A 25686-nucleotide genomic window follows, 5' to 3' on the forward strand; every position below is an offset into this window, starting at 1 on the left:
CCTAATTTTTGTATTTTTAGTAGAGATGGGGTTTCACCATGTTGGCCAGGCTGGTCTCGAGCTCCTGATCTCAGGTGATCCTCCTGCCTTGGCCTCCCAAAGTGCTGGGATTACAGGAGTGAGCCACCGGGACCAGCCTAGCCAGATTTTTTTCATGCGTCTTATGGAATACTCACAATTATATAAAGCAAGTCATTACATCATCCCCATTTTATTTATTTATTTTTAATTACTATTATTATTTTTTGAGATAGAGTTTCTCTCTGTTGCCCAGGCTGGAGTGCAGTGGCGTTATCTCAGCTCACTGCAACCTCTGCCTCCTGGGTTCAAGTGATTCTTCTGCCTCAGTCTCCCAAGTAGTTGGAATTACAGGCACGCGCCACCGTGCCCAGCTAATTTTTGTATTTTTGGTAGAAATGGGGTTTCTCCATGTTGGTCAGGCTGGTCTCAAATTCCTGATCTCAGTTGATCTACTGGCCTTGGCCTCCCAAAGTGCTGGGATTACAGATGTGAGCCACTGCGTCTGGTCTCAACATTTTCTAAATGAGCTTCTACCAGACGTTCACCTCTTAAACGTACTGTGCCTTTTCTCTTCATGCCAGATAAAATATTCCTAAGACCATCATATCAAATCCAGTGAGTGCAGTGGATTTGCTGATGATGAACGGGATGCCGGCTTTCTCACTCTGTTCTTCCTGCTGAGCCTTTCAGCATTAAAGACAGATACTGCGCAAGGAGCATTGTATAATTCCAAGTTTTTGTCATCTTTTCTAGTGGAAAATATATTTTTAACTATTAAAGTGTGAAGCCAGATAAAATATGATTTTGCTGGAGGCTGGGAAGAAAATTTACGGCTGGGTCCTACTTTATGAAATTCCCACCTTAAAACAGATAAATAACATTATTCGAAGGAAAAAAACTTTCTTACATAAGAAAATTCCAATTTTATGAAAATTTTCACTTTTGGACACCCTTTAAAAAATTCCCTGGATATGTACTTTTGCTAACAAGTCAGAGTCTCAGCATTCTAACTCTAACAAGCCATTGTCTTGCACTTTGATATCACACAATTCATTATATTCATTGTTCATTATATTCATTATATCACACAATTCATTAATTCATTATATTGACTTCCTCCCTTCTTATCTCTTCTCTCTCTGTCTCTCCCCATTCTCTTCCAGAAAAGTACTGGAGAAAGGTAGCTTGAATTGGGCTGAATCAACATTGCTTCTGAAATTAACCTTTTAAGATCTTATTTGAGCTTTATTTAGCTTTTGATTATTCACCTATTTTTCCCTGGCCTCTCTAATATGTAGATATTTCGACTATTAAAATAATGGATCTTGGCCGGGCGTGGTGGCTCAAGCCTGTAATCCCAGCACTTTGGGAGGCCGAGATGGGTGGATCACGAGGTCAGGAGTTCGAGACCATCCTGGCTAACACGGTGAAACCCCGTCTCTACTAAAAAAAAATACAAAAAAAGCTAGCCGGGCGAGGTGGCTGGCGCCTGTAGTCCCAGCTACTCGGGAGGCTGAGGCAGGAGAATGGCGTAAACCCGGGAGGCGGAGCTTGCAGTGAGCTGAGATCCGGCCACTGCACTCCAGCCCGGGCGACAGAGCGAGACTCTGTCTCAAAAAAAAAAAAAAAAAAAAAAAAAATAAAATAAAATAAAATAAAATAAAATAATGGATCTTCCTTTGACTATACATGCTACTCTTAAGCTTTGGTAGTGCAGAAGCAGAAGTTGAAAATCATAACTCCAGCTTAATAGAGAAACAAGCGTAATTGTATATTGTACAGTTGATGTATATTTCACAAAGTGGAGATTAAATGATTTACTGTATTTTTATTGAAGGTAAGGACATGGAAACCAATTTGGAGAAAAATAAAAATCTCCATTTTTTTAAAGTACTCTTAATAAAATCACATTGTTTGTATAAAGCATTGTGTTATTTATTTATTTAGTTTTTGAGACAGGGTCTTGCTGTGTTGCCCAGGCTGGAGTGCAGTGGCACAATTGTGACTCACTGCAGCCTCAACTTCCTAGGCTCAAGCGATCCTCCTGCCTCAGCCCCCCGAGTAGCTGGGACCACAGGGACACACCGTCATGTCCAGCTATTCTAATGTTTTATTTTTTGTAGAGATGGGGTTTCTCTATGTTTTCCAGGCAAGTCTCAAATTTCTGGGCTCAAGTGATCCTCCTGCCTCGACCTCCCAAAGTGCTGAGATGACAGGCGTGAGCCTCTGGCCCTGACCTAAAACACTGTTTTAAATATGGCTACTGTCATTTTAAAGTACTCTTAATAAAATCACATTATTTTAAAAAGGATTTCCTGGAATTTTTTTGTAAATTATTAAATACAATGTACCTATTTGATAATTACAAGTATTGTATAATGACTTCGAAACATAGATCTGATTTAAAGGCTGACACCAAGAGCAGCCTCTTAAAAATACTAGTGCATGTGGATGGAGGTGGGAAGGCAATCTGCAAAAGATCAAAGTGCTCCTGGATGAAAGTAAAAGGATTATGGATATTTTTCCCCCAAATTTTTTCAGTTATTACATCATCTTTTCAAAGAAAAAAGACACCAGGCACTATGGCTCATGCCTATAATCCCAGCACTTTGGGAGGCTGAGGCAGGTGGATCACCTGAGGTCAGGAGTTTGAAACCAGCCTGGCCAACATGGCGAAAACGCTGTCTCTACTAAAAATATAAAAATTAGCCATGCCTGGTGGTGCTCGTCTGTAATCCCAACCACTTGGGAGGCTGAGGCATGAGAATTGCTTGAACCCAGGAGGTGGAGGTTGCAGTGAGCTGAGATTGCTCCACTGCACTCCCGCCTGGGCAACAGAGCAAGAGCCTGTCTCAGAACAAACAAACAAAAACAAAACTCAAACAAAAAAGTCTTATTACAAGAAATATTAGCTATTTGACAAGGTGTTTTGACCCTAGATGGGGTGGCCCATTGTTAGGATCACATCTTGGAATTTACAGTGGAAATCACTGGTCAATGTGGATGAATTCAATTTACAAAGTTTTAGTATACCTGTGACAAATAGGGGCAACTAAAGTGAGGGTCACCTGTGTTTACTGACTCAGAAAAAAAATCCAAAAGGACCTGGTGGGTGGTGCGGCCCTGAAGACCATAGCCAGATTGATGTGTGGCTGTGCCATGCTAGAGCCAGCTCGTACTAGCTTTTGAGAACCAACTGTTAAGTTTCCACAAATTTCTGAGCTGGGTGCTAAGCCCAGACATTGTTACAAATTAAATATATAAACTTACAATTAAATAAGTTATGTCAAAACAAATTTAATAAAGCTTAAAATGCATTGCATCCTAATTATTTTGCTGTATTTTACTACTATCTATTACTTCTGAGGTCATGTTTAGGTATCTGTTTAGTGGAAATATATGTCTGTGTGCTGTTGTACATCTTTTGCCAGCTCTGTTCAGTGACATCACACTGGTCGCCTAAAATTGGCCCCGAAGGGCGTATTTCCACCAGGGAAATCCATAAAAGCTACAAATCAGGGTTGCCTTCCCTCAACAACCCCTCCAGAGACAATTATTAAAAATTTATCAGCACGTCACTGTTCAAGGGCTCCTGGCTGACTTTTAGCAGTCCCATGACCTTGACCTCAACTGTCTGCCTGGGTCAATGGCCCACCCCACGCCATGACTCTTTGCTATCCTGTCCCAGATAATTCTTTCAGCAAAGCCCACCCAAGAAGACTCCCGTCAATTAGCACCAGCTTGCAGTTCCACCCAAGCCCCACAGGGGGCGCAATGTCCACTGGCCAGAGAGGCCCTGATTCCACTCACCTGGTTTTTCACTAGATTCGGCAGGGCTGGCACTAGGAGGTTCATCAACTCCTTAGCTAAGGCGTTCACCAGGAAGGAGAACCTTTCAGGGAAGAGAGCACAAGAGACATTAGGAAGGTGAGAGATGATCACCCCTCCCCTATTTTACAGAGGGGGAAGCTGAGTCTAGGTGAGGCAGGAACCTGCCCAAGGTCACAGGACGTGTTAAAAATGGGACTGGGCTGGGAGTAGTCCCTGAGCCAGGTGTAGGCAGCAGGAAAGAGTTATCAGAAAGCAGCGGCTGGGTGTTGTCATTGGAACTTTATACTGGGCACTGGGATGATTGGGGCTGGCATTGCTCGCTGTCCTCCTGCTAAGAAGGGAAGGGGGGGCACCATGTTTTTGGGCACCACCATGCCCGTGCACTGTTCTGAGTGCTTGATGGCTGTTGCCTGATCAGTTTTCTCATCACTGCCTGGAAGGTGTCATTACCTGCACTTTACAGGTGAGGAAAGTGAGACACAGGGCGGCCACTTGGCCACCATCACCCGGAGAGCAAATGAAGAGAATGCGTTGGCCTGACCCAGTCACTGTGTTTTTGCCCCTGGCTCCACCTACACCTGCCCTGGGTGTTTGGAGTGGCTTCTAGGCCTCCACCTTCAAAGATTTGCCCCACCTTCTGGTGCCATGCCTGAAACCCACCATTGCTGCTTCCGACCTTAAGGTCCTGAACTTCCCTTGGCATCACAGATTCCCTGGAAGGAGCCCCAGATCAGGAATCAGGAGGGAATAAGCCCTTTCTTTCTCTAGGCCTCAGTGTTCTCCATTTGTAAAATGGGGGAAATCCACTGCCTGGCATTCCTTCCAGGCAGAAAGGGAGCCCAGCTGGCGGTCAGCGACACTCACTTATGCAGCAGTTGGATGCGCAGGCTCTTATGGCTGGTGGCACAGTCACTGAGGACCAGGTGGGTGGGGCCACTTGCACTGGTGTCCATGCGGACGATGGCTTGGGCCTCAGTCTCCATGTGGAATTCCACGATGGTCTTGACCAGGGGCCTGGTGGGTGGAGGCACCTGACCATGTGAGCACCAGGCAAGCTCGGGCTGGAGCAACCCTGCCGTCCATCTCTGTCTTCCAGCCCTCACCTCCTTCCTCAGTCTCCTTTGCTGGTTTCTCCTCATCTCCACCCAGCTTCACCCCAGCATGTCCTAGGCTCAGTTTTCAGATTCCTCTTTGGTTGAAACCTCTTTCATCTGCTGACAACTTCCAAACTTACCCCCAGCCCCCTACTCCGATGTCTCATGGGCTTCTCAAGTTTAGTGCATGCAACACTGGACTGGCTCTTCCCCAGACCTGCTCCTCTCATGGCCTTGCCTGTCTTGGTTACTGCCCACTCCATCGTGCCAGGGGTGTAGGCAGAACTCTTGGAGTCATCCTTGACTTCCCTCTCTCTCCCCTCGCATACACACACATATTCAGTTTCCCGGGATATCCTGGTGTCCCCACCTACCTCCAAAACATATCCAGAATCCAATCAACTTCTCAGCACCTCCCTGCCCCAAACACTGGTCTAAGCCATCATTGTCTTTCCTGAATTGTTGCAGTAGCTTTGGGATAGCCTTCCTGTCTCCACTCTTGCCCCTAGAAAGTCTTTTTTCCCCACAGCAGCCAGGAGTCTTTAAAAATGTTAAAGCACAGCATATTCCTCCTCTGCTCAGTATCCTCCCTGGCTCCCATCTTACTGAGCAAAAGCCAAGTCCGTATCTTCTTCCAAGAGGCCTTGCATGATCTGGCCTCGGCTGCCTGCCGGCCTCATCTCCCACCATGCCCCCTCTCTCTTTCCCCTGTCTTTGCCTTTATTTGAGCAAGGCAAGTACATTGCTGCCACAGGGCCTCTGCACTTGCTCTTCTCTCTGTTCGGAGCTCTCTTTTCCAGACATCTGCATGGTGGGGGAGGGGGAACGAGCAGATGAGCCTATCAAGCCTACTGTACTTGATGGAGGGTCACTCACGTGTTGAATCCGGCCACCATGTCCAGGGGGATCTTGACTAGCAGCTCCTGGTCATTGGCCGAGGGCTTCACCTGCAGCTGGAGGATGTTAGCTGTGGTGACCTTGAGCCTGGATGGGGTTTAGGAGAGATCAGAATCATGCCTCCCACTCATTGTTCCCAAACTCACTCCCTCTCTATCTTTCCTGTCTTCCTGGGGTGCCTAGACAGCAGCGAGACCCTAGTCCTGCCCACTGACTCCTCTCCAGATGGTCTTGCCTCCATCCCTCCCCTCCAGTCCTGCTCACAATGCTATCGTGGTGCCTTCTTTTCTAGGTGGTGACTCCCAGCTCCTTGAGCTGACTCATAAGACCCTCTGTGACCTGACCCTGCTGATCCCTTACTTCTAGCCTTGAGGTTTGAGCTCTAGCCATTCTGACCGACTGTCACTTCTCCATGCCTTTGCCCAGGCTGATTCCTCTACCTGGATGCCATTTGCTTCTTGTCTCCTGGTGAGTGTTGAGTCATCAGCTCAACTGTCACCTCCAGTGAGAAACATCACCTCATCCCTTCCCTGTGCCACCCCAGACAACCTTGCTCTGGGTCTTTTTTGAGACAGAGTCTCACTCTTGTCGCCCAGGCTGGAGTGCAACGGTGCCATCTTGACTCACTGCAACTTCCACTTCCCAGGTTCAAGCTATTGTTCTGCCTCAACCTCCTGAGTAGCTAGGATTACAGGCTTCTGCCACCATGTCCGGCTAATTTTTGTATTTTTAGTAGAGATGGGGTTTTGCCACATTGGCCTGGCTGGTCTCGAACTCATAACCCCAGGTGATCTGCCCTCCTTGGCCTCCCAAAGTGCTGGGATTATAGGCTTGAGCCACTGTCCCCGGCTTTGCTCTGGGGTTGTTGCAATAGGGTTCCTGCGTCACTGTCTTATGGTTCTTATTAACTATTCTGGGAGCTTTTTGAAGGAGGGGCTTTGTTTGATCTATTCTTTGTGATCTGACACTGGCCAATGCTTGCAGACTGGTTGACTGAGCATGCAGAGTGTGTCCCAGGCAGAAAGGGGCTAGCTCCTGGTGTGGTCCCGCTTCACTCACCAGATGATGTACTTCAGGACGGTGTTCACCAGGCTGCCCAGCACAGGGATGCCTCCGGCTGGCTGTTCCCGTATGGCACCAAGCAGCGGCAGCTGCTGCAGGATGCTGGTGGCGTTGTGGTCCTTCAGCTCCTGTGTCAGCTCTGGAGGCAGACCCTAGGGATTAGGGCTCAGGAGGAGGGGCAAGAAGGAAGGCTTGGTGGAGGCTCCAGGCTGGGAAGGGGTATCACTCGAGGCTGCCTGAGGTAAGGCGAGGGTGTAGCCATCTCTACTATGGTAGAGGTCAGGACCAGCCTGTCAGTCCCCACTGTGTAGATGTAGCCTTGAGGACAGTAGCCCAGATGGGTCATTTTCACATCAGGAGTGAGGCTGGGACCATTCACACCGCTGAGCATTGCCAGCCTCTGTGGGGATTGTTGGCCACTACACCCAGCACCTGGACCTGCACTCATCCCCTTAGCCAGTTGCAAGCACTTCTAGGGCCAAGAGGCAGGGAACCCTCAAAACCCCATTTGGGGCTGTTTTGCTGCCAAAGCACACTTGTTAACAATTGTCTGGCATCCATATCCTATGGATATGTGGTCCAAAAAGGCTCACATGCTGAGCAGAGGAAGGAGGAGCCAGGACAGAGGCATAGGGGGTCAGGAGCCCTGGATTCTTGTCCCAGCCAACTTTTTGTGAGCAGCTGGAGCCCATCTGGCTCCTGTGCAGAGCAGGTCAGAAGTGCTGGATTGCTGATGCTCCAGGAGCAGACTTCAGCCAGTGATTGGTGAGAGCTGGTGTATTAATACCTCAGCTCCCACACCCCTCAGGCAGGATGGCTCAGATGTGTGTCCCTCCTTGTGTTTCAGAGCTCCTATGTTATAGCCTCTTAGCTGCAAATCCACCCACTTTGCCTGCTCTGTGATAATGGAACTGGGCCCTGTGAGTATTTCTTTTTTGCCATTTGGCACAGTGTTAAGCCCTTTCGGTGGAGACTCTGGAGGGGAATGGGGGAGGAAGGGGATTCCCTTCATGGCCCTGGTATGCTCCTCTTGCCAGGTTCCTATGGTGTCACTGCCCAGTGGCTTTTGCTGAGTGACTTCTGCAGGCACCCTGGCTAGCTTCTAGGCGGTTCCCCAGAGATAGCTTCCCTGTGAGTTAACAGCATTCCCCTTCCTCCAGGGGCAGCTTCCCAGAGAATTTTATCGGCTCCCTGGCAGATAGTTCTCCACCCACTAGCCTCAGTTTGCCAACTGTGGACAGCTCTGGCCTGGGACAAGGCAGCAAACTTCTCCACCACACAGTGGACTTTAACCACACCCTCTACAATGAGGGCTGGGGAGGACTGTCTACCTCTGAGCTTGCTCTGTCCTTGGCTACCCCCTCCATCCCTAGGTTATCCTTTAGAGCTCTCTTTTCCCTCTTAGCCAATTCCCCATTACCTCCCTGGTAATACTTCTTTACATTAAACTTACCTGTTGGGATTACTGTGTGGTTTCTGTCTCATGATTGGCCCTAACAGATGCAGTTGCTAGGCAGGACTGAGCTCCAGTCACCACAGTGGTAACTGGCTTGGACATGCACACCCTCATGGGATGCCTTCCCTTCCCTGCCTTGCCTCCCCACACTCCTGTAGGCGTTTCCGGGATCACCTTCAAAACCAACCACTTGTACACAACTCCTTTTAGGAGAGCCTAAAGCATGGTTGTTCCTCTCTAAGTTCTTTCTGGCTGAAATTCCACACGCTTGAGCTTCACGGTGTGGATCCAGGCCACCTCTGCCTCCCTCCAACCTCTCAGAGCTCTCTGCTTCCTGTCCTTACTTGGGAATCCATCTTCTGGTTACAGAGCCTGTTGGTCCCACAGGACCTGCCCCTGCCTCTGCCCCTCTGGCCATGACCCAGGCCTCTAGTCCCCCTGAATCCAGGGGTCTGGGCCTCTAAGTGCTCAGGTGGCCTCCAGAGCTGACAGGTGACAGGTGAGACTTTAGAGCAGTGGTTCTCCACTGGGATGATTTTGTCCCCTAAGAGACATTTGTCAATGTCTGGAGACCTTTTTGGTTGTCACAGTTGGGTTAGGGATGCTGTTAAACATCCTAAAGTGACCAGGACACCCCCATCATAAATAGTTGTTTGGCCCACAACGTCAGAAGTGCTGAGGTTGAGAAGCATGGCCATAGCATTCATAAAGCTCTAGTCAATTCCAATGACCCAGTGAGGAAGGCCCTCTTATTTGTGTCCCGAGGAGGAAGCTGAGACTCAGGGACTGGTCCAGTGCCCCAGAGCTGGAGAGTGATACACTGTGCCTGGGACCCAGGCTGCCACACTTGCAGTCAAGGGTCTCTGCTCTGGGGAGGAGGAGCACACTGGGTCTAACTAAGAGGGGGTGCTCTGACGATGAGATTTCAGGCGAGGGCAGTGGGAGAGGCAGCTGCATCACTGCACACAGTGGCCGCATTCCCTTTCTGCAGGCTGTGGAAACTCAGGGTTTTGGGATTGTGGAATTTAAGAAGGGGTTCTTGGAATCGTGGATTCTTGAGATCACAGACTCTCCAGACCTTTACAACTCACCACTCATGTTCACCCACGTCCTGGGACCTCAGCCACGCCTTGCACATCCCCCATGATGAGGAACTCTTTCCCTCCTTTGGGAAGCGGCCCCACCTACCCCCTTGTGTTATGGCAGCCAGGTCCGAAGGGACAAAACTTACTTTCTTTGATGACTTTTGGTCCGAGGGTGAGAACTGCAGTGGGGCTGAGGGTGGCTTGAATCAAGGTGGTTGCCAGCAAACCACAGAGAAGGGTGAAGGTCCACGGGCCGGCCATCTTCCCAGGTGTCAGAGAGCAGCAAGTGCTGGATGCCAGACCTGGGGTGAGCACAGAGGACCCTGAGGCAGAGAGGCCAAGGGCAGGCCCATGATGCCCAGTGACCTGGGGCACGGTGTCCAGGAGAGGCTGTTTAGTGCAGTGTTTAACTGCCTGGGCTAGTTGTGTGGCCTTAGGCAATCAACATAACCTCTTTGTGCCTCAGTTTTCTTATCGGAAAAATGGGGATAATGACCCCAACTTCACAGAGTTGAGGGATTAAATGAGTTAATATCTGGAAAGCATTTAGCACAGTGTCCTTCACATGGTAAGCACTTGGAATGTATTAGCCATTTTCTTACAGAAAATCCAGCAACAGTACTCCGAACAAAGAACTGCTTCCTGTGTCCGCCACACCTCAGTCTGACACTTAAAACCCTTTATGCTTCACCCTCCGCTGACCTCACCTCCTGCTTTCTCTCCCCTTGTTCTAGCAAGTTCCAAGCAGTTGGAAGGTCTCAGAACATACTCTGTTCTCTCCTGCGTCTGTGCCTTTGCTCTTGCTGTTCCTTGCTTCCTGGAATGCTTTCCTCCTCCCATATCTCCCTGATGAACTCCTATTCATCCTTTAAAACCCTGCCAAGATTTTTCACTTTCCCTATAAAGCTTCCCCTGTCCTGCAGACAGGGGCCCTGGACCACACTTGGAGAAATGTTGTCCTGGGGCCCAGGACATGAAGGTTGGTGGTAGGAAGGAAATGAGGAGCCAGGTAGGACTCAAAGTTGTGAAAAAGCTGTTTGCTTAATCTGCAGTACTAAGGGGGTTGGAGAGGGACTGGATGGCTTCTTCGAGCCAGGGAAAGAAAGTCAGAGAGAGAGAGACAGAGAGAGAGAGAGAAAGGGCCATGTGGCTCATACCAGGGAGAGGAGCTTGGGGGTATTCTGGCCCCTTGGCTGCTCTGTCCCCTCCCTCCACAGGGGTGGGGCATCAACACCTGTAACCTAGTCCCAAGTTCTCCAGCTCGCACCCTGGCTCTGCCTGCCAGCCCCCCATGGAAGCGCCTGCCCCTGTGGACTGTCTGCTTGGAGGGAGGGGAGACACTGCAGAGATATGAGGCCCTCGCTTGGTTTAGCATGTGGGTTTCTCGTTGCCAAAGACAAATGTGGCATCCGGATGACATGTGTCTCCTGTGCCCTGGAGCAGTGTGAGCTCTTCTGAGACCCTTGCAATAATGATTCAGCTTCTGCCTCCCTGACCAAGCTGTGAGCTCTGGGAGGGAGGGCTGGGTCTGCCTGCTCCCTGCTGTGCCCCTGGCATCCAGTATAATATTTGTCATAGAGCAGGTGCTTAATAAATGGCTGCTGAATAAATACACAGCCTCTGGAAGTCCCGAAAGAATTGGAAATCTGAGCCTGCTAAGCTGAAAAGGTTAGTGTTAGGAGGCCTGAGGGTGGAGAGGAAAATATTATTGGCTTGGCAGCCATATGAACCCTAGTTGGAGGCCGGCCTCTAACACTTGCTCTGTGATCTTCAACAAGTGACTTACCCTTTCTGTAAAATGGGGAATAATTACAGTACTTCTGTCACAGGCTTTTTGGGAATATTAAATGAGACAATCTATTTGTGGCCTGGCATGGCCAAGTGTTCAGTAAATGGTAGCTTCCACGATGATTATGACAGGTATTATTACTAATGTTGGAGTCAGAAGGAGAAATCTTGCAGCCAAAGCCAGAAGACAGAGCTGAACCCCCGCATCCAGGCGCCCCTGTGGCCCCACTCCATATTTTTCTCGCAAATACCTTGACTCTGTCTGTCCTGCACTATCTGTACACACTGCTTAGGCCTCTTTGGATCAGAGGAACCCAGGGACCCACGAGGACGGTAGCATCCCCGTTTCCCTCCTGTGGAAAAGCCTCTCCTCCCCCAGATCCAGGCACCACACACGCCCTGTCACATGGCACCCGCTCTCCCGGCCTTTGCTTCTGCGAGTTCCCCTTCGTGGAATATCTCACTCTCTTCCTTTGCCCAATCACCTTCTACTCGGCTTTGCAACCAACACATCACCTCTTCCAGGAACCCTTCTTTGACCGTCCTCCACTCCCATGTCGCTGGGTCTTCCTTGGGCACCACATTGTCCTACACTGGGAGTTCTTTGAGGGACAGAGTCTGCGTCTCATGCGTCTTTTGTCCTAGCACCACTGCAGCACAACTGGGCACAGAGCAACAGGTATGTGTAGAGTGGGTGTATGTCACTAGGACGAGGTCAGGAAAAGACTCAGCCAGCCCCATCCCTTCGTCACTGCCCTTTGGTCCTCTGGGCGAGGGAGCTGGGCATCTCTCTACACCTGGCCCTGACCCTAAGCAGATCCTGACTCACCGAGGGCCCTTCACTGAGGGCGAGCCTCCCCTGTGCTCCTGACCTGACCCCAACAGGTATCTCTAGCTCAGAACCTTCCTGGCAACTTCGGCTTTCAACCCCTCCCCTACTTTTACCTGGGCACGCTGGAGTCCTCGGCCCGCTCCTCTCCTCTCTCAGGAGTTGGGTCTGGAAGTCCAACCTTATATCCTGCACACCCCAGCACAGGCTTTGTCTTTGGGCAGAGGCCTCAGACCGGGCCAAGGTCTCCAAGGTAAATATTTGTGGCTTCTGGTGAACCACAGCCCCGCCCGGAGGCAGCCTTGGGACTCCAGCTTCCTGAGGTTTGGAGAAAGGAAGGTCCAGGCTGAGAGAAGCACAGTGCATATAGCAGAATAAGCACTCTGTAAATGTGAGTGGCCATTGTGGTTAATATTATTATTGCTTATAATAGGATGAGCCTTTGTAGAGGGATTACAACAATTGTTTAGTCCAGATAATCAAATTGGGAAAAGGAAGGAGTAGCCTTACCCACCCCTTACTCCTAAATGCATCAGGGATACACATTTCCATCCATTAATTCACTCAGGAGAATAGATTTGAATCCTATTTTTGCCACTGCTTTGCTGTGTGCCCTTGGGCAAGGTACTTCACTTCTCTGGGCCCCAGTGACCTCATCTGTAGCATGGGGATAATAGTAGCTCCTCCTTATAGGTTGCTAAGAACATGAGCTGAAGTGAATGCCTACACAGTGCTTAGCATGGGCTTTCATTTCATTCATTCATTCCACAGCAATTGGAATTGCTCTACTTTGTCTGCATCTTTAGGAACCTCCGTGAGCACCTGTGGACCAAAAGAATAAGGAGGGATGACCATGAACCCAAAGGACAAATGTCGGAGCCCAGCAGGACCCTGTCATCCACCACCTGGGCCCAGACCTTGGCTCATGCAGCCTGCACAGTCACCCAGAGGTGGACGTCAGCAGCTTTAATGTTACAGAGGGCACCTGAGGCTGGGAGAGGCGACTGACTTGCTCAAGGTCACATGACCGGGGATTCCAGCTTTGGGACCTGAGCCCGATCATCTAGTCCAGACCGGACCCTCTTCGTGGCCACACTATCCTTCCACAGAGACTTCAACTTAGCACTGGAGGTGGTGGCGACACCAGCATGGTTCTTGATGTCATCTGGGGAATTATCCTTGCTACCTGGTTTTGGTCTAGAAGCATGGAATTGTGGTTTAGAGCTAGGATGGCCATTGTTGAATCCTGTCTCCATCTGTAGTGGACAAGACAGGGAAAGCAAGTGTCCTGAGGTCACAAAGTATGCAGCCAGGCCCTGGTTGGTCTCCTCTTCCTGCTTTTTTTTTTTTTTTTGAGGCGGAGTCTCGCTCTGTCGCCCAGGCTGGAGTGCAGTGGCCAGATCTCAGCTCACTGCAAGCTCCGCCTCCTGGGTTTATGCCATTCTCCTGCCTCAGCCTCCCGAGTAGCTGGGACTACAGGTGCCTACCACCTCGCCCGGCTAGTTTTTTTGTATTTTTAGTAGAGACGGGGTTTCACCGTGTTAGCCAGGATGGTCTCGATCTCCTGACCTCATGATCCGCCCGTCTCGGCCTCCCAAAGTGCTGGGATTACAGGCTTGAGCCACCGCGCCCGGCCTCTTCCTGCTTTTTGACAAGAAGAACAAGGTGAAGAGTGTTTGCTGTCTGGCCATGTTTGCAAACACACCAAAAGCCCTGAATACCTAAAGGTGAAGTGTTTCGAGAGAGCTCCCGGGAGGACCCTGCCAATCCCTTGGGCACATCTCCAGAGAGGCAAATGCCCCTGCTTGGCTTCCCAGCTGGCCATGCCCACTGCCCGTGGACAATGCCCCTCTGTGGGGTGCTGGGGCCCAGTGCCAGGGTCTGCGACCACATCAGCTCCTGCTTCCTGCCACGTGCTGGGACAGCAAGCATCTCCGCAGGCCCATGGGCCCCAGACCCCACACCTGCCCTCAGTACCGCGTGGCCCCTCCTCAGGCTACTGGGGTCTCTTGGCCTTGGCTCCACCTCTCTTCAGCTCCCAGGTCTTTGCTTGTGCCGTGTCCTCTTTCTGGAGTACCGTCTTCACCCCCCTGAAAACTGAATCGTGCCCTGTCTGGGAAGAAGCGCAGGAGGGCAGGAGGAAGCCTGTGGCGGCTGACAGACACGGCTCAGATTCCTGCTCCTGTACTGACAGCCATCAGCCTTGGGAAAATTGCTGCTTCTTCTCCACTGTAAAATGGGACTATTCTGAGTGTCTCATAAGGTCATGAGAAATGCTTGGAACATCAGAGAATTCAGCAAGTGGTAAATCCATGCCTGTAATCCTGGCACTTTGGGAGGCCGATACCGGTGGATCACCTGAGGTCAGGAGTTTGAGATCAGCCTGGTCAACATGGTGAAACCCCGTCTCTACTAAAAATATTTAAAAAAGAAAAATTAGATGGGCATGGTGGCATGCGCCTGTAGACCCAGCTACTCGGAAGGCTGAGGCAGGAGAATCACCGAACCCAGGAGGGCGAGGTTGCAGTGAGCCGAGATGGCGCCGCTGCACTCCCGCCCGAGTGACAGAGCAAGACTCTGTCTCACACACACAAAAAAGAAGGCAACATCTGCATAAAGCTGCCTGACTGCTGCTCCACCTGGCCCGGATGTCCTCTTCCCAGCATGTCTGGCTGCTGGGCACCTTTCAGTCCTCATCTCTCTCTACTTCATCCCTCCCTCCTCTCACTCCCACCCCAGGGCCTGTGCATGTGCTGGCCTTCTCCCAGGAGTGCTCTCCTTCCAGCTCTCATTCTGGCTTCTTCTTATTCACCAAGTCTCATCTTCAGTGTTGCCGCCTTGGGGGGGACAAGGGGGCCACCCTGTCTAAGGCAGGGCTCTTTTTGCTGCACACTGAGGGTGTCCTTACTAGCATTTACTGGAACTGGGTTGGAAAACTGGAGTGTTGTTCTAGGCACCATGATTTCCCAGATGCTGTATACCAAGGAGAGGGCCTGGGCCACAGCTCAAGCAGTGGCTGAAAACCAGTTGCAGAGCTCCTGGGTCTCTCATGCAGGGGGCCCTGACCCATGTTAAGGAAACAAAAGGGCCAAGAAGGGACAGGAAGATCGCAGAAGTATTTCTTGGAAGACAGCTGTGGTCCCTCCTTCTCTCCCAGGGAGAAGGGCAGGAGGTGTTTGGGCCTCATTGCAGGCCTAGCAGGAGGGACCCTTTTGAGGACCACTTGGGGGCTTGAGAGTTGTGTCCCCTGGAGTTGGGGCTTGCAATGGACTGGGTTGTGTCTTCTGATGAGCTGAAGTCATGTTGGGCAAAGTGACTTCTGTAAGTGAAAAATGACTGCTATCTGTTTCCTCTGGGCAGGGTCAAAGCGCATGTGTGTGTGTGTGTGTGTGTGTGTGTGTGTGTGTGTGTGTGAGTTTGTTTTCTCAGGGCCAGGTGTGGATCCTGCAAGACGAGTTCAGTCTAGGGCTGCTTGAAGTCCTTCCTAGTATCACCACCTGGAGAGGATGCTAGGCAACCAGGGGCTGGGAGTGGCTGGGGTGGCCTGCTGGGCAGTTACATTGAAGGGGCTCTGCCCTGGTGTGGGAGGTGCAGCTCAAGAAGCCCCACAGGGAGGTAAGAATACCTCCTTGAAGGTGCTGACAAGACTTGGCTGTCAACAGTTTTTGGGCTCCCCAGAGAGTTGGGAGCTACTTGGCAACAATATCTGTGAAAGGAAAAAATTCTCCTGACCCTTTTCTTCCTTCTGGATGGGGGCGGGGGCCGGGGCAGGGAGAGAGAGAGAGAGCGAGCACAGGAAGGAGAGGGAGGTGCAGGGAGAGAACACACACCTCCTCTTCCCTTTCCCACTAAGCCGATCCACAGAAGCCTCGGTTAGAGGTGGTGAGATAATTTGATGTTAAATCAAAGCTGGGTGCTCAGATGCAGCAAGATGGCAGAGTGGAAAAGATCATCTCCATTCCACAGATCACCAAACTGAGGCCAAGAGAGGAGAGAATAGGGGTTTTATCCTCCCATTTTCCAGATGAAGTAGGTCTTGGAGAAGGGAATTGACTTGCCTAAGGTCCACAACCATAAAGCAGAGGGCCAGGATTGGGACCCGTTTCTGTCTGAAGTGAGAGCCCACGCTCTGCACACTGGCCCAGCCTGCCCGACCATCTCCACCCGGAATGAGGGCCAAGCTCTCCTGGGAAGACTGCAGTCATGCGGAAAACCAGAGAGGGTTTCTGATGACGCGGACAGATGGAAATCAGAGGACTTGCCAACTGTCACTGGCTTGAAAGAAACAAGGAAAGCAAGAATTCAAGCCACTCCTGAAGAAACTGAGGTCCTCAGTTGTTGGCACCAAAAATGCTCCACCAGCATGGTAGAAGAATTTTCTCTTGTGCCAATTTCAGCTGCCTGGTGACGGCTCTTGAAGCTCTCAAGGGTCTGGGCTCAGCAGAAGACAGTGTGGTGATTGATTAACAATGTTGGCCGTGAGCAGACACAGATGCTTCATCCTTGCTACATCCCCCCAGCATCCTTGTTAGAGATTATGGATTTTCTTGCAAAATATTAAAAATAATGGAGCGGTGAGAAAATCCCTAGATTACATGGAGTTTGTCACTACCTTTGGGATGATTTTGGATAAGTCGGTTCTCTCTGGGCCTCAGTCTCCCCAGCTGTAGAATAAAGATGTTGGGCTCCATGATGCTGTGGCCAGGCTGGTTGTGATGACCTTTGCTTACAGCGGAGGGGGCTCAGTTCTTATGCAGTGAGGACTGGGCTGTTTCTGAGGTCAAATATGTTGTTAGGAAGATCATCCCCATTGACCCAGGGTCAGTGGAGGTTCTGCCAAGGGAACTGGCTAGTGGTTTGAGCACAGAGAACTGTGAGGATGCTCACTGCAGCATCACCTGGAATTGGGACCCGCCTTAACGTCCAGTGATAGGATTTATTAAATAAACAGTGGGCCACCAGGCAGCCATCACAAAATGACGTAGACAAATCAGTGGAAGTAAGGGAAAAGGGAAACCGTTTCTTCTGTTTTTTAACAAAAATTGTTTTTTTTTTCCTAGAAAAAAATACTGGAAGGAAATGCATCAACAGTGCATGTTTCTTGGTGGTGTGATCACAGGTGACTTTCACCATCCTCTTGGTATTTTTCAGAATTAAAAAAAATGTTTACAGTAAATACATGTATTGGATATGTAAACAACCCCACTAAATGGCTTGAAAATGAGTCAATAAAGGTTGGGCATAGCACAAGGGAGTGGAGGAAACCTCATTCCTTTCCCAATGCCCGACCCACAGGCCCCACCAGCCTGGGACTCTGAGGAATTACTGCGATGCCAATACTGATAGCAGCAACAAAAGCCCAGTCATGCCGGTCCCGGAACCACCAGGAAAGAAATAAAGAAATCATTACTGGAACCTCACAACATAATCCCTCTTTTGTGGGACAGGAATAGATCAAATTCAGTGCAAATGAACCCTGGCTAAGCGAGAAGCTGTCCTAGCTCCCGGGGTGGCGAGGGGCGGGAGGCAAAGACCAGATCTCTGCCCTTGTGGGGCTCACAGTCCAGTTGATGAAGGTGTGCCGGGTGACCCAACAGAGGCGGATGCAGGCAGCATGCTGAGTGCTGGGATTTTCATCCCTGTGGGCAGAAAGTGTGTAGGCTCAGAGCTCTAGGAACAGGAACCCAGGTAGGCTGATGTGCTGCTTTCACAGCCATGAGCCTTGGCCAAGTGTGCAAAGCACCAGGATAGAGGTGACACAGGGATTGTTATTAGGGCCAGACAAGCAATCCAAATGCCAGGGTGCAGACAGGCTGCACTTAGTAAGGTCAGCACAGGTCAAGTATGTCAAACAGTAGAATAGTGGCAAACACACAGGTGGCGTGGTCAGCGCTGAGAGAGAGGGAGGCTGGCACCCACCTCGTGTGTGACAGTTGTTGGCAGCTTGGTGGGGCCCAGAAGGGGATACCCTGCCTTACTGGGGAGGGGAAAAATGATTTCTTTCTTTCTTTCCTGGTTGTTCTGGGACTGGCATGACTGGGCTTTGGTTGCTGTTATCAGCAATGGCATCACAATGCTTCCCTGGGGAATCATTCAGAGAAGGCTTCCTGGAAGAGGAGACATTTGATCTGGGCTTAAGGGATAGGGATGTGTTAGGAGGGGAAGGCATTCCAGAGTGGGGGCCTTGCAGGGGCAAAGGAAGGAGGGTGGGTGTTGGAAAGGTGTCTGGGAGCTTGTCTGAGTCGCGTGAAGGGGAAGGGAGTGGGGTGAGTGGCAGGGAAGGTGGGCTGGGGATGTTCTCATCAGGAACCAGAACCGGCGGCTGGAGGTGAGATGGGATTGGGATGGGAATGGAGCACAAGCAGGGCTGGGGTCCTGAGGCCCTCAGTGGCTCCCAGAATGCTGCGGGCTGCATGGAGCCTCCCCGCCAGGCAGGGGACAGTGTGCTCAGATCCTCAGCCTGGGGTAGCCTGCTGTCTTCACTATCCGGCTTTCCCAGAGGTCTTTGTCTTGCTCTTACCATCCCCTTCTCTTTCTGTCTCTCCTTCCCTTGTCCCCGGCCTGTCCCTGTCCTGTCTCTCTCACCCCCTCTCTCTCTCCTCTCTCTGCCCATCTCTTGGGTGCTTTCCGAAGCTCAGGAGGGAGCTATGGGTCCTGTGGAGAGCGCACCGGGACACACAACGAGGTGACCCGCCCTTACTGTGTGGCCTAAGGCAAATATCCTCACCTCTCTGTGCCTGTAGTCTGGGCCTGGCAAAAGGGGCTCTGGGCCCCAGCTGTCAGCCCATGCTGTGCCTGGCCTTGACATGGAAACCACCCAATCAGATGAGCAGGTCCTCTTTCCAGGCCCTGCTCTGAGCATGGTGTTATCTCACTTTGCCTTCACAGCAGCGGTGCTGCCGGGAACAGGAGCCTGGACTCACAGTGCGCTCACTTGGACTCACAGTGCGCTCACTTAAAGCGGAGCTGGGAACCGCAGAAGCAGCTCTTGACACTGGGATTTCTATGACTGGTATTGCAGTTGCTCTGATTGATATTGTGTCGTATTATCCAGCTGTAACTAGATAAAGGAAGACAGGAAGGTGTGGCTTACAAAGTTCAGCTGTTGTGAGAACTCTCCCATAGCAGTGGCTACCTGTCCTTGAAAACAGTGTGGCTATGTGAGTGGGGGGCTTGGGAAATGGGCAGGTCCCTGGGATATAGGGGTCCCTGGGAGATGGGGAATCACTGGACCAGGCCTCTGGGGGCAGCTGAGTCCCTCAAGTTGGGAGCCTCAGTTTGGGGTGCTCGGAGGTTTAGCCTCATCTCCCCTCAGATGGCCATCCTTGGAGATGGATTCTTGGGGCAGCCCCCACACCCACCCCATCTGCAGTCTCTCCAGGTCAAGAGGGCGAGACAGTTTCCACTAGCAGCCCAGGGCAGGGCCAGGGAGGCTGGAGCCCTGCCCCCCACTTCCCACATACACCATGTGACACTCCCTCTTTTCATCTTCCACACATGTGACTTTGGAACACAGTTTTTGGGGCCAACAATGTATGAAAGGAAGGGAGCTTTATGAAATATAGAACATAAATAGCCCTACTATTTCTTTTTTCTTTTTCTTTTCTTTTCTTCTTTTTTTTTTTTTGAGACAGAATTTTGCTCTGTTGCCCAGGTTGGAGTGCAGTGGTGTGATCTCAGCTCACTGCAACCTCTGCTTCCCAGGTTCAAGTGATTCTCCTGCCTCAGCCTCCTGAGTAGCTGAGATTACAGGCGTGTGCCATGACGCCCAGCTAATTTTTATATTTTTAATAGAGATGGGGTTTCACCATGTTGGGAAGTCTGGTCTCGAATTCCTGGTCTCAAGTGATCCACCCGCCTCAGCATCCCAAAGTGCTGGGATTACAGGCATGAGCCACCGTGCCCGGCCAATGGTCCTCCCATTTCGGAGTTCTCACTACTGGCCTAGCTGAGCCTCAGGCCTGCAGGTTCACTGTTATCCCTTACGGCACAGAGAAGGAAATGGAGGTGCAGTAAGGTCTGGTAACTTGCTCAAGGTCACAGAGCTACTGTGACAAAAAGCCAGGATGTAAACTCGGGTGTATCTGACTGCAAAGCCCATGCTCTTCATCTTCGGCCAGCGTCTCCCAAGCACCTGTCATTTATATACTGTCCTCACCTACTCCTGACAACCACCTTTAGCTTCTCTGTATCTGCCAATGTCTGCGTTGTTATGGACTCAGCACACATCTTGGCAAATGAAATCACTTTTGAAAACTCAAATAAATTTGATCTATTTCTTTTTTCTTTCTTTTTCTTTCTCTCTCCCTCTCTCGCTTTTTTTTTTTTTGATATGGAGTTTCGCTCTTGTTGCCTAGGCTAGAGTGCAGTGGTATAATCTTGGCTCACCATAAACTCCGCCTCCCAGGTTCAAGCGATTCTCCTGCCTCAGCCTTCCGAGTAGCTGGGATTAGAGGCATGTGCCAACACACCTGGCTAATTTTGTATTTTTAGTAGAAACGGGGTTTCTCCATGTTGATCAGGCTGGTCTCCAACTCCTGACCTCAGGTGATCTGCCTTCCTCGGCCTCCCAAAGTGCTGGGATTACAGGTGTGAGCCACTGTGCCCAGCCAATTTGATCTATTTCTAACAGAAAACTGTATGCTACCCAAAGTGAAAAAAACAACATCACTTGCCATGAATAGCTACTGATGACATCACTATAGTGACCATAATAAGGGTGGCGATTAAGCTTAATGATTATTTACCACGTGCCAGGTTCTCTTTTACTCCCAAGAGCACTCCGCACGTGATAAGTACTCATTAAACTTGTCGCCCTTATTATCGTCACTATAGTCCCATCATCACTGACTGTTTATGGTAAGTGATGTTGTTCACAGAGGTGAAATGCCCTTTCCAAAGTCACAACGAAAACAAGTGGAAACATGTTGTTGAACTCTGGCTAGCAAATGTTGCCTGCTTTCTTTCTAAAGGGGAGGGTAGCGAGTGGTTGGAGAGGCGTTGAAAACATGGCAGCACTGTGCCGAGCCTTTCTCTGTGATATCTTCAGAACAACTGAGAGAGAGTAGGAAGGTGAATCATTTTCTCACCACCACCAATGGCGTGGTAGGCAGCCCATACTTCTAGGCAACCCTCAACCAAACTCTCTAGGATGCATCGAGAAAGGCCTTTGCTCTCTTTTTGAGTGTGTGAGTCAGATTAAGATCTCTTACCGTGTCCACCAGCGGAGGCTCCCAAACCAAATGAAGCGAGTTCTCCAAACTCTTTGTACCTTTTCCGAATTGTGTGACCTCCCTGGACTGTGAATGTCATGTTCTTTGCTTGTCCTAATTCCTGGTGGCCAGGAGGGAAGCATGGGGCAACCACAGGGCACCTCCCTTAAAGTCATGCACAGAAGTTAGATTCCTGTGCTAACATTTACTCACTTAATCAGCAAGTCTCCCAGGAGGGGAGAAAGAGGCACTTAGGAGCTCAGCCCTGTGGAGTGGGTGAGCAAGGACGCCCACTGAAAGGTGGGAGCATCACAGATCTCTTCTGCTATTTTCCTTAGCGCTGGAAGGGGGCATTTGGGACCGCTGCCTTCCCCAGCCCTGCTCACCTTTCTGTACTTTCGGTATCTGCTGCTGCTGAGAGAGGCCACTCCTGGGTTTCCTTGTAGGCTGGGCCTGACTTCTGATCTGTCTCCACTCATTTCTCGCCGTGTCCCTCATCTCCTGAGTCTCCCAACAAAAGATGTCCCTGGCCCTCCCTCTACCCCACTGCCCTGGCCTCCCCCCAGGCCTCCTCATTTTTTGCCTGGGAAAATCGCCGCAGTCTCCTCACTGGCTTCCCTGAATCTCATGTGGGCCCCTCAAATTCATTTTCCATCACTGTAGCCAGCGCCATCTTTCCTCCCTCCAATAGTTTACAATGAAAATTTTCAAACATAGAGAAAAGTTAGTTTTACAGAGAACGCTATATCCAACATCTAAATTCTACCATTAACATTTTACTTACTTCTTTAAATAGCTATCCATTTGTCCATCTTATTTGATGCATTTCAAAGTAAGTTGTAGACGTCTGTACCCTCCCTTCTAGGTACTTCAGCCTAAAGTTCAACATTTGTTTACAGTTGGGGTTTCTGCTCAGAGGAGACCAAGAGGCAACTTTCTTTGATCACTCAGAATCTGGGTTCAAGTGACAACAGCCACGTTCTTCACATGGCCCAAGTTCAACCCCAAGGAAATCAAAGTCTTGTACCTGATGTGCACTGGTGGGAAAGTTGTGTCACATCTGCCCTGGCCACCAAGATGGGCACCCTGGGTCTGTCTCCTAAAAAATGGTTGGTGATGATATCACCAAGGCAATTGGTGTCAGGAAGGGTTTAAGGATTACAGAGAAACTGATCATTTGGGACAGACAGGCCCAGACTGAAGCGGTACCTTCTGCCTCTGCCTTGATCATCAAAGCCGTCAAAGGACTGTTCGGAGACAGAGAAAAGCAGAAACACATTAAGCACAGTGGGCACGTAACTGTTGAAGAGATTGCCAACATTGCCGACACAGGCGGCACCAATCTTTAGCCAGAGATCTCTCTGGAGTCATTAAGAACTACAAAGGAAAATATCTCAATATGCAACAAAAAGCACAGATCGTAAGTGTCCATTTGCAGAGTTTTGACAGATGCATGCACCTGTGTAACCTAAACCCTCTAAATTCAAGATTCGGAATTTCCCCATCGACCCAGAAAGTTCTCTTCACCCCTTCCCAGCCAATCCCCACTCTTCCCCCATAGCAAGGGTGACGTTCTCTTTTTTTTTTTTCCCATTATGAATTAGTTTTGTCTAAGATACCATATAGGCTGGGCGCGGTGGCTCAAGCCTGTAATCCCAGCACTTTGGGAGGCCGAGACGGGCGGATCACGAGGTCAGGAGATCGAGACCATCCTGGCTAACACTGTGAAACCCCGTCTCTACTAAAAAATACAAAAAACTAACCGGGCGAGGTGGTGGGCGCCTGTAGTCCCAGCTACTCGGGAGGCTGAGGCAGGAGAATGGTGTAAACCCGGGAGGCGGAGCTTGCAGTGAGCTGAGATCTGGCCACTGCACTCCAGCCTGGGTAACAGAGCCAGACTCCGTCTCAAAAAAAAAAAAAAATTCCATATAAGTGGAATATACAATATGTACTCTTTTATGTCTGCCTTCTTTCACCCAGCACAATGATTTTGATTTTCATTTACATTGTTGCAGCTCTGGCAGTTTATGCCTTTTTCTAGATACATGTTGTGTGAATATACCACAATGTGTTTAGTCATTTTCATTCCTGTTGATGCATACTTGGGTTGTTTCCAGTTTGGGGCTATTTTGAATCCAGTTTCTATGAACAGTCTTGTACAAGTCTTTTTGTGAATATATGTTTTCATTTCTCTTGAAGTGGGATTGCTGGCTCCTAGGATAGGTGTATGATTCGTTTTGTAAGAAACTTCCAGAACTTCCCCCAAAGTGGCTGCACCACTTTACACTCCCACCTGTAGTGTCTGGGAGCTCTGGTTGCTTCACTCCATCACCAACGCTTGGTGGTGTGAATCTTTTTCAGTCTGCTGGCTTCCTACGGCTCTTAGGAGAAAGTCCAGCTGAAAGCCTCATATTCAGGCTCTCCACTGTCCGGCCCTTCTCTCTCCAGCCTCACCTTCTCCCATTTAATTCTCCTACTACATTGACTCCAGTGATTTTTTTCCTGCATGCATCAGGTCAGTTCATTTTTCTCTGCTTTTACATGGGCTGGTTTTTCAGTTTAGGATGTGCTCCTGCCCTTGTGCATCTGGTGATGTACCAGTTATTTATTTATTTATTTTTAGTCTGAGCTTAGGTGTCACCTCCTACAGGAAGTCTTCCTGGATATCTCGCTCAAGTCATTCCCTCCTTAGTGCCACTTTCCAGCAAGTTCTCCTGCAGATGTGACCACTTTCTTCTATAACTGTCTCAGCCTCTGGACTGTAAACTCCATGAGGAAGGCAACCATCAGATCTATGCTCGCATCTCCAGCTTGCAATGGATTTAACAGCATGGACAGTGGCAGCAGTGGCAACTGTGATGACTGCTGATGTTCACTGCATGCTCATGTGTGCTGGGCCCTCTGTGAAGCACATCAACACCTTCATTTAATCCCCATCACAACCCATGAGGAAGAGATGTTATCCCTGAAACAGAGATGCGGAAACTGAGGGTCAGAGAGACAAAGAGGCTTTCTCTAAGGAATAGTTGTGTTGACAATGGAATGCACCCTGGATCTTCTCATCCATCAGGGGTCTGCTGGATCTTACATTTTCTTCCTGCACTCCCTGCCTCCAGCCCTACAATCTTTCTCTCTTACTTCTCCCCACTTTATGGCCTTTGCAGTTCTCATCGTAGCCTGCAATGATCTTATTTATGTATTTGTTTATGTGCTTATCATCTGCGTCCCTTGCCCCCTGGCCTGAATAGTAAGCTCACAAAAACGTCAATTCATATCCACTCTGCTGCCCCAGCACATTGCCACACTGTGTGGCACATAGTAGGAGCTCAATAAGTGCTAGTGGAAAGTGAAGCAATGAACCTATACTTGCAGTCTTTAAAAAAAAATTAAAGGCTGGCTCAGTGGCTCACGCTTGCAATCCCAACGCTTTGGGAGGCAGAGGCAGGAGGATCACTCGAGGCCAGGAGTTCAAGGCAAGCCTGGGCAACATAGCGAGACCTTGTCTCTCCAACAACAACAACTAAATTAGCTGGGCCTGGCGATATGCACTTGTAGTCCCAGCTACTCCAGCAGCTGAGGTGGGAGATTCGCTTGAGCGCAGTGAGCCATGATTGCACCACTGCATCCCAGCCTAGGTGACAGAGTGAGACCTCATTTCTAAAACCAAACCCAAACCCAAACCAAACCAAACCAAAACAGATATAAAGTATAAAAGTTAGAAATAGATACACTGAAAGATTTGTGTATTTCATTGCATATAAATTGATGTTGAAGTTAAAAAATAAAAAATATTAAACCTTTGTTAATGGAATTCATCCTGATACATATATATATATATATTTTATTATTATTATTTTTTCTCTCTCTCTTTTTTTTTCCCACTCTCTTTTTCACTCTTGTTGTGCAGGCAATTCTCCCGCCTCAGCCTCCTGAGTAGCTGGGATTACAGGCGTGTGCCACCATGCCCAGCTAATTTTTGTATTTTTAGTAGAGAGGAGGTTTCAACATGTTGGTTAGGCTGTTCTCTAACTCCTGACTTCAGGTGATCTGCCAATCTCAGCCTCCCAAAGTGCTGGGATTACAGACATGAGCCACCATGCCTGGCCAATTTGAGTATTTTTTAGTAGAGACAGGGTTTCACCATGTTGGCTAGGCTGGGCTCAAATGATCCTCTCTCCTCAGCCTCCTGAATAGCTGGAGCACAGGCATGTATCACCATGCCTAGATAATTTTATAAAATTTTTAGTAGAGACAGGGTCTCACTATGTTGCCCAGGCTGGTCTTGAACTCCCGGGCTCAAGTAACCCTCCTCCCTCGGCCTCCCAAAGTGCTGGGGTTACAGGTGTCAGTCACCCACCTGCCTTGCTTTGGGTTTTTCTTTTCTTTTCTTTTTTTCTTTCCTTTCCTTTCC

At 49.7% G+C, this 25686-nt stretch overlaps 1 protein-coding gene across 1 annotated transcript in view; it reads right to left on the reverse strand.

Annotated features, from left to right (window-relative positions):
- The window catches only part of BPIFB1 (BPI fold containing family B, member 1), a 36190-nt gene extending 14742 nt beyond the window's left edge, over positions 1-21448 (reverse strand). Inside the window, exons 1-6 of the mRNA XM_011960591.1 lie at positions 21276-21448; positions 9593-9748; positions 6903-7044; positions 5823-5930; positions 4717-4866; positions 3832-3913 (exon numbers count right to left, since the gene is read on the reverse strand). Of these exons, the coding sequence (XP_011815981.1) occupies positions 3832-3913; positions 4717-4866; positions 5823-5930; positions 6903-7044; positions 9593-9748; positions 21276-21375 (738 nt within the window). The 5' untranslated portion in view covers positions 21376-21448. The remainder of the gene's footprint in view (positions 1-3831; positions 3914-4716; positions 4867-5822; positions 5931-6902; positions 7045-9592; positions 9749-21275) is intronic.
- Positions 21449-25686: the final 4238 nt, after the last annotated feature.

This window comes from Colobus angolensis, unplaced genomic scaffold (assembly GCF_000951035.1).
Source record: "Colobus angolensis palliatus isolate OR3802 unplaced genomic scaffold, Cang.pa_1.0 Scaffold114, whole genome shotgun sequence".
Taxonomy (NCBI): Eukaryota; Metazoa; Chordata; class Mammalia; order Primates; family Cercopithecidae; genus Colobus; species Colobus angolensis.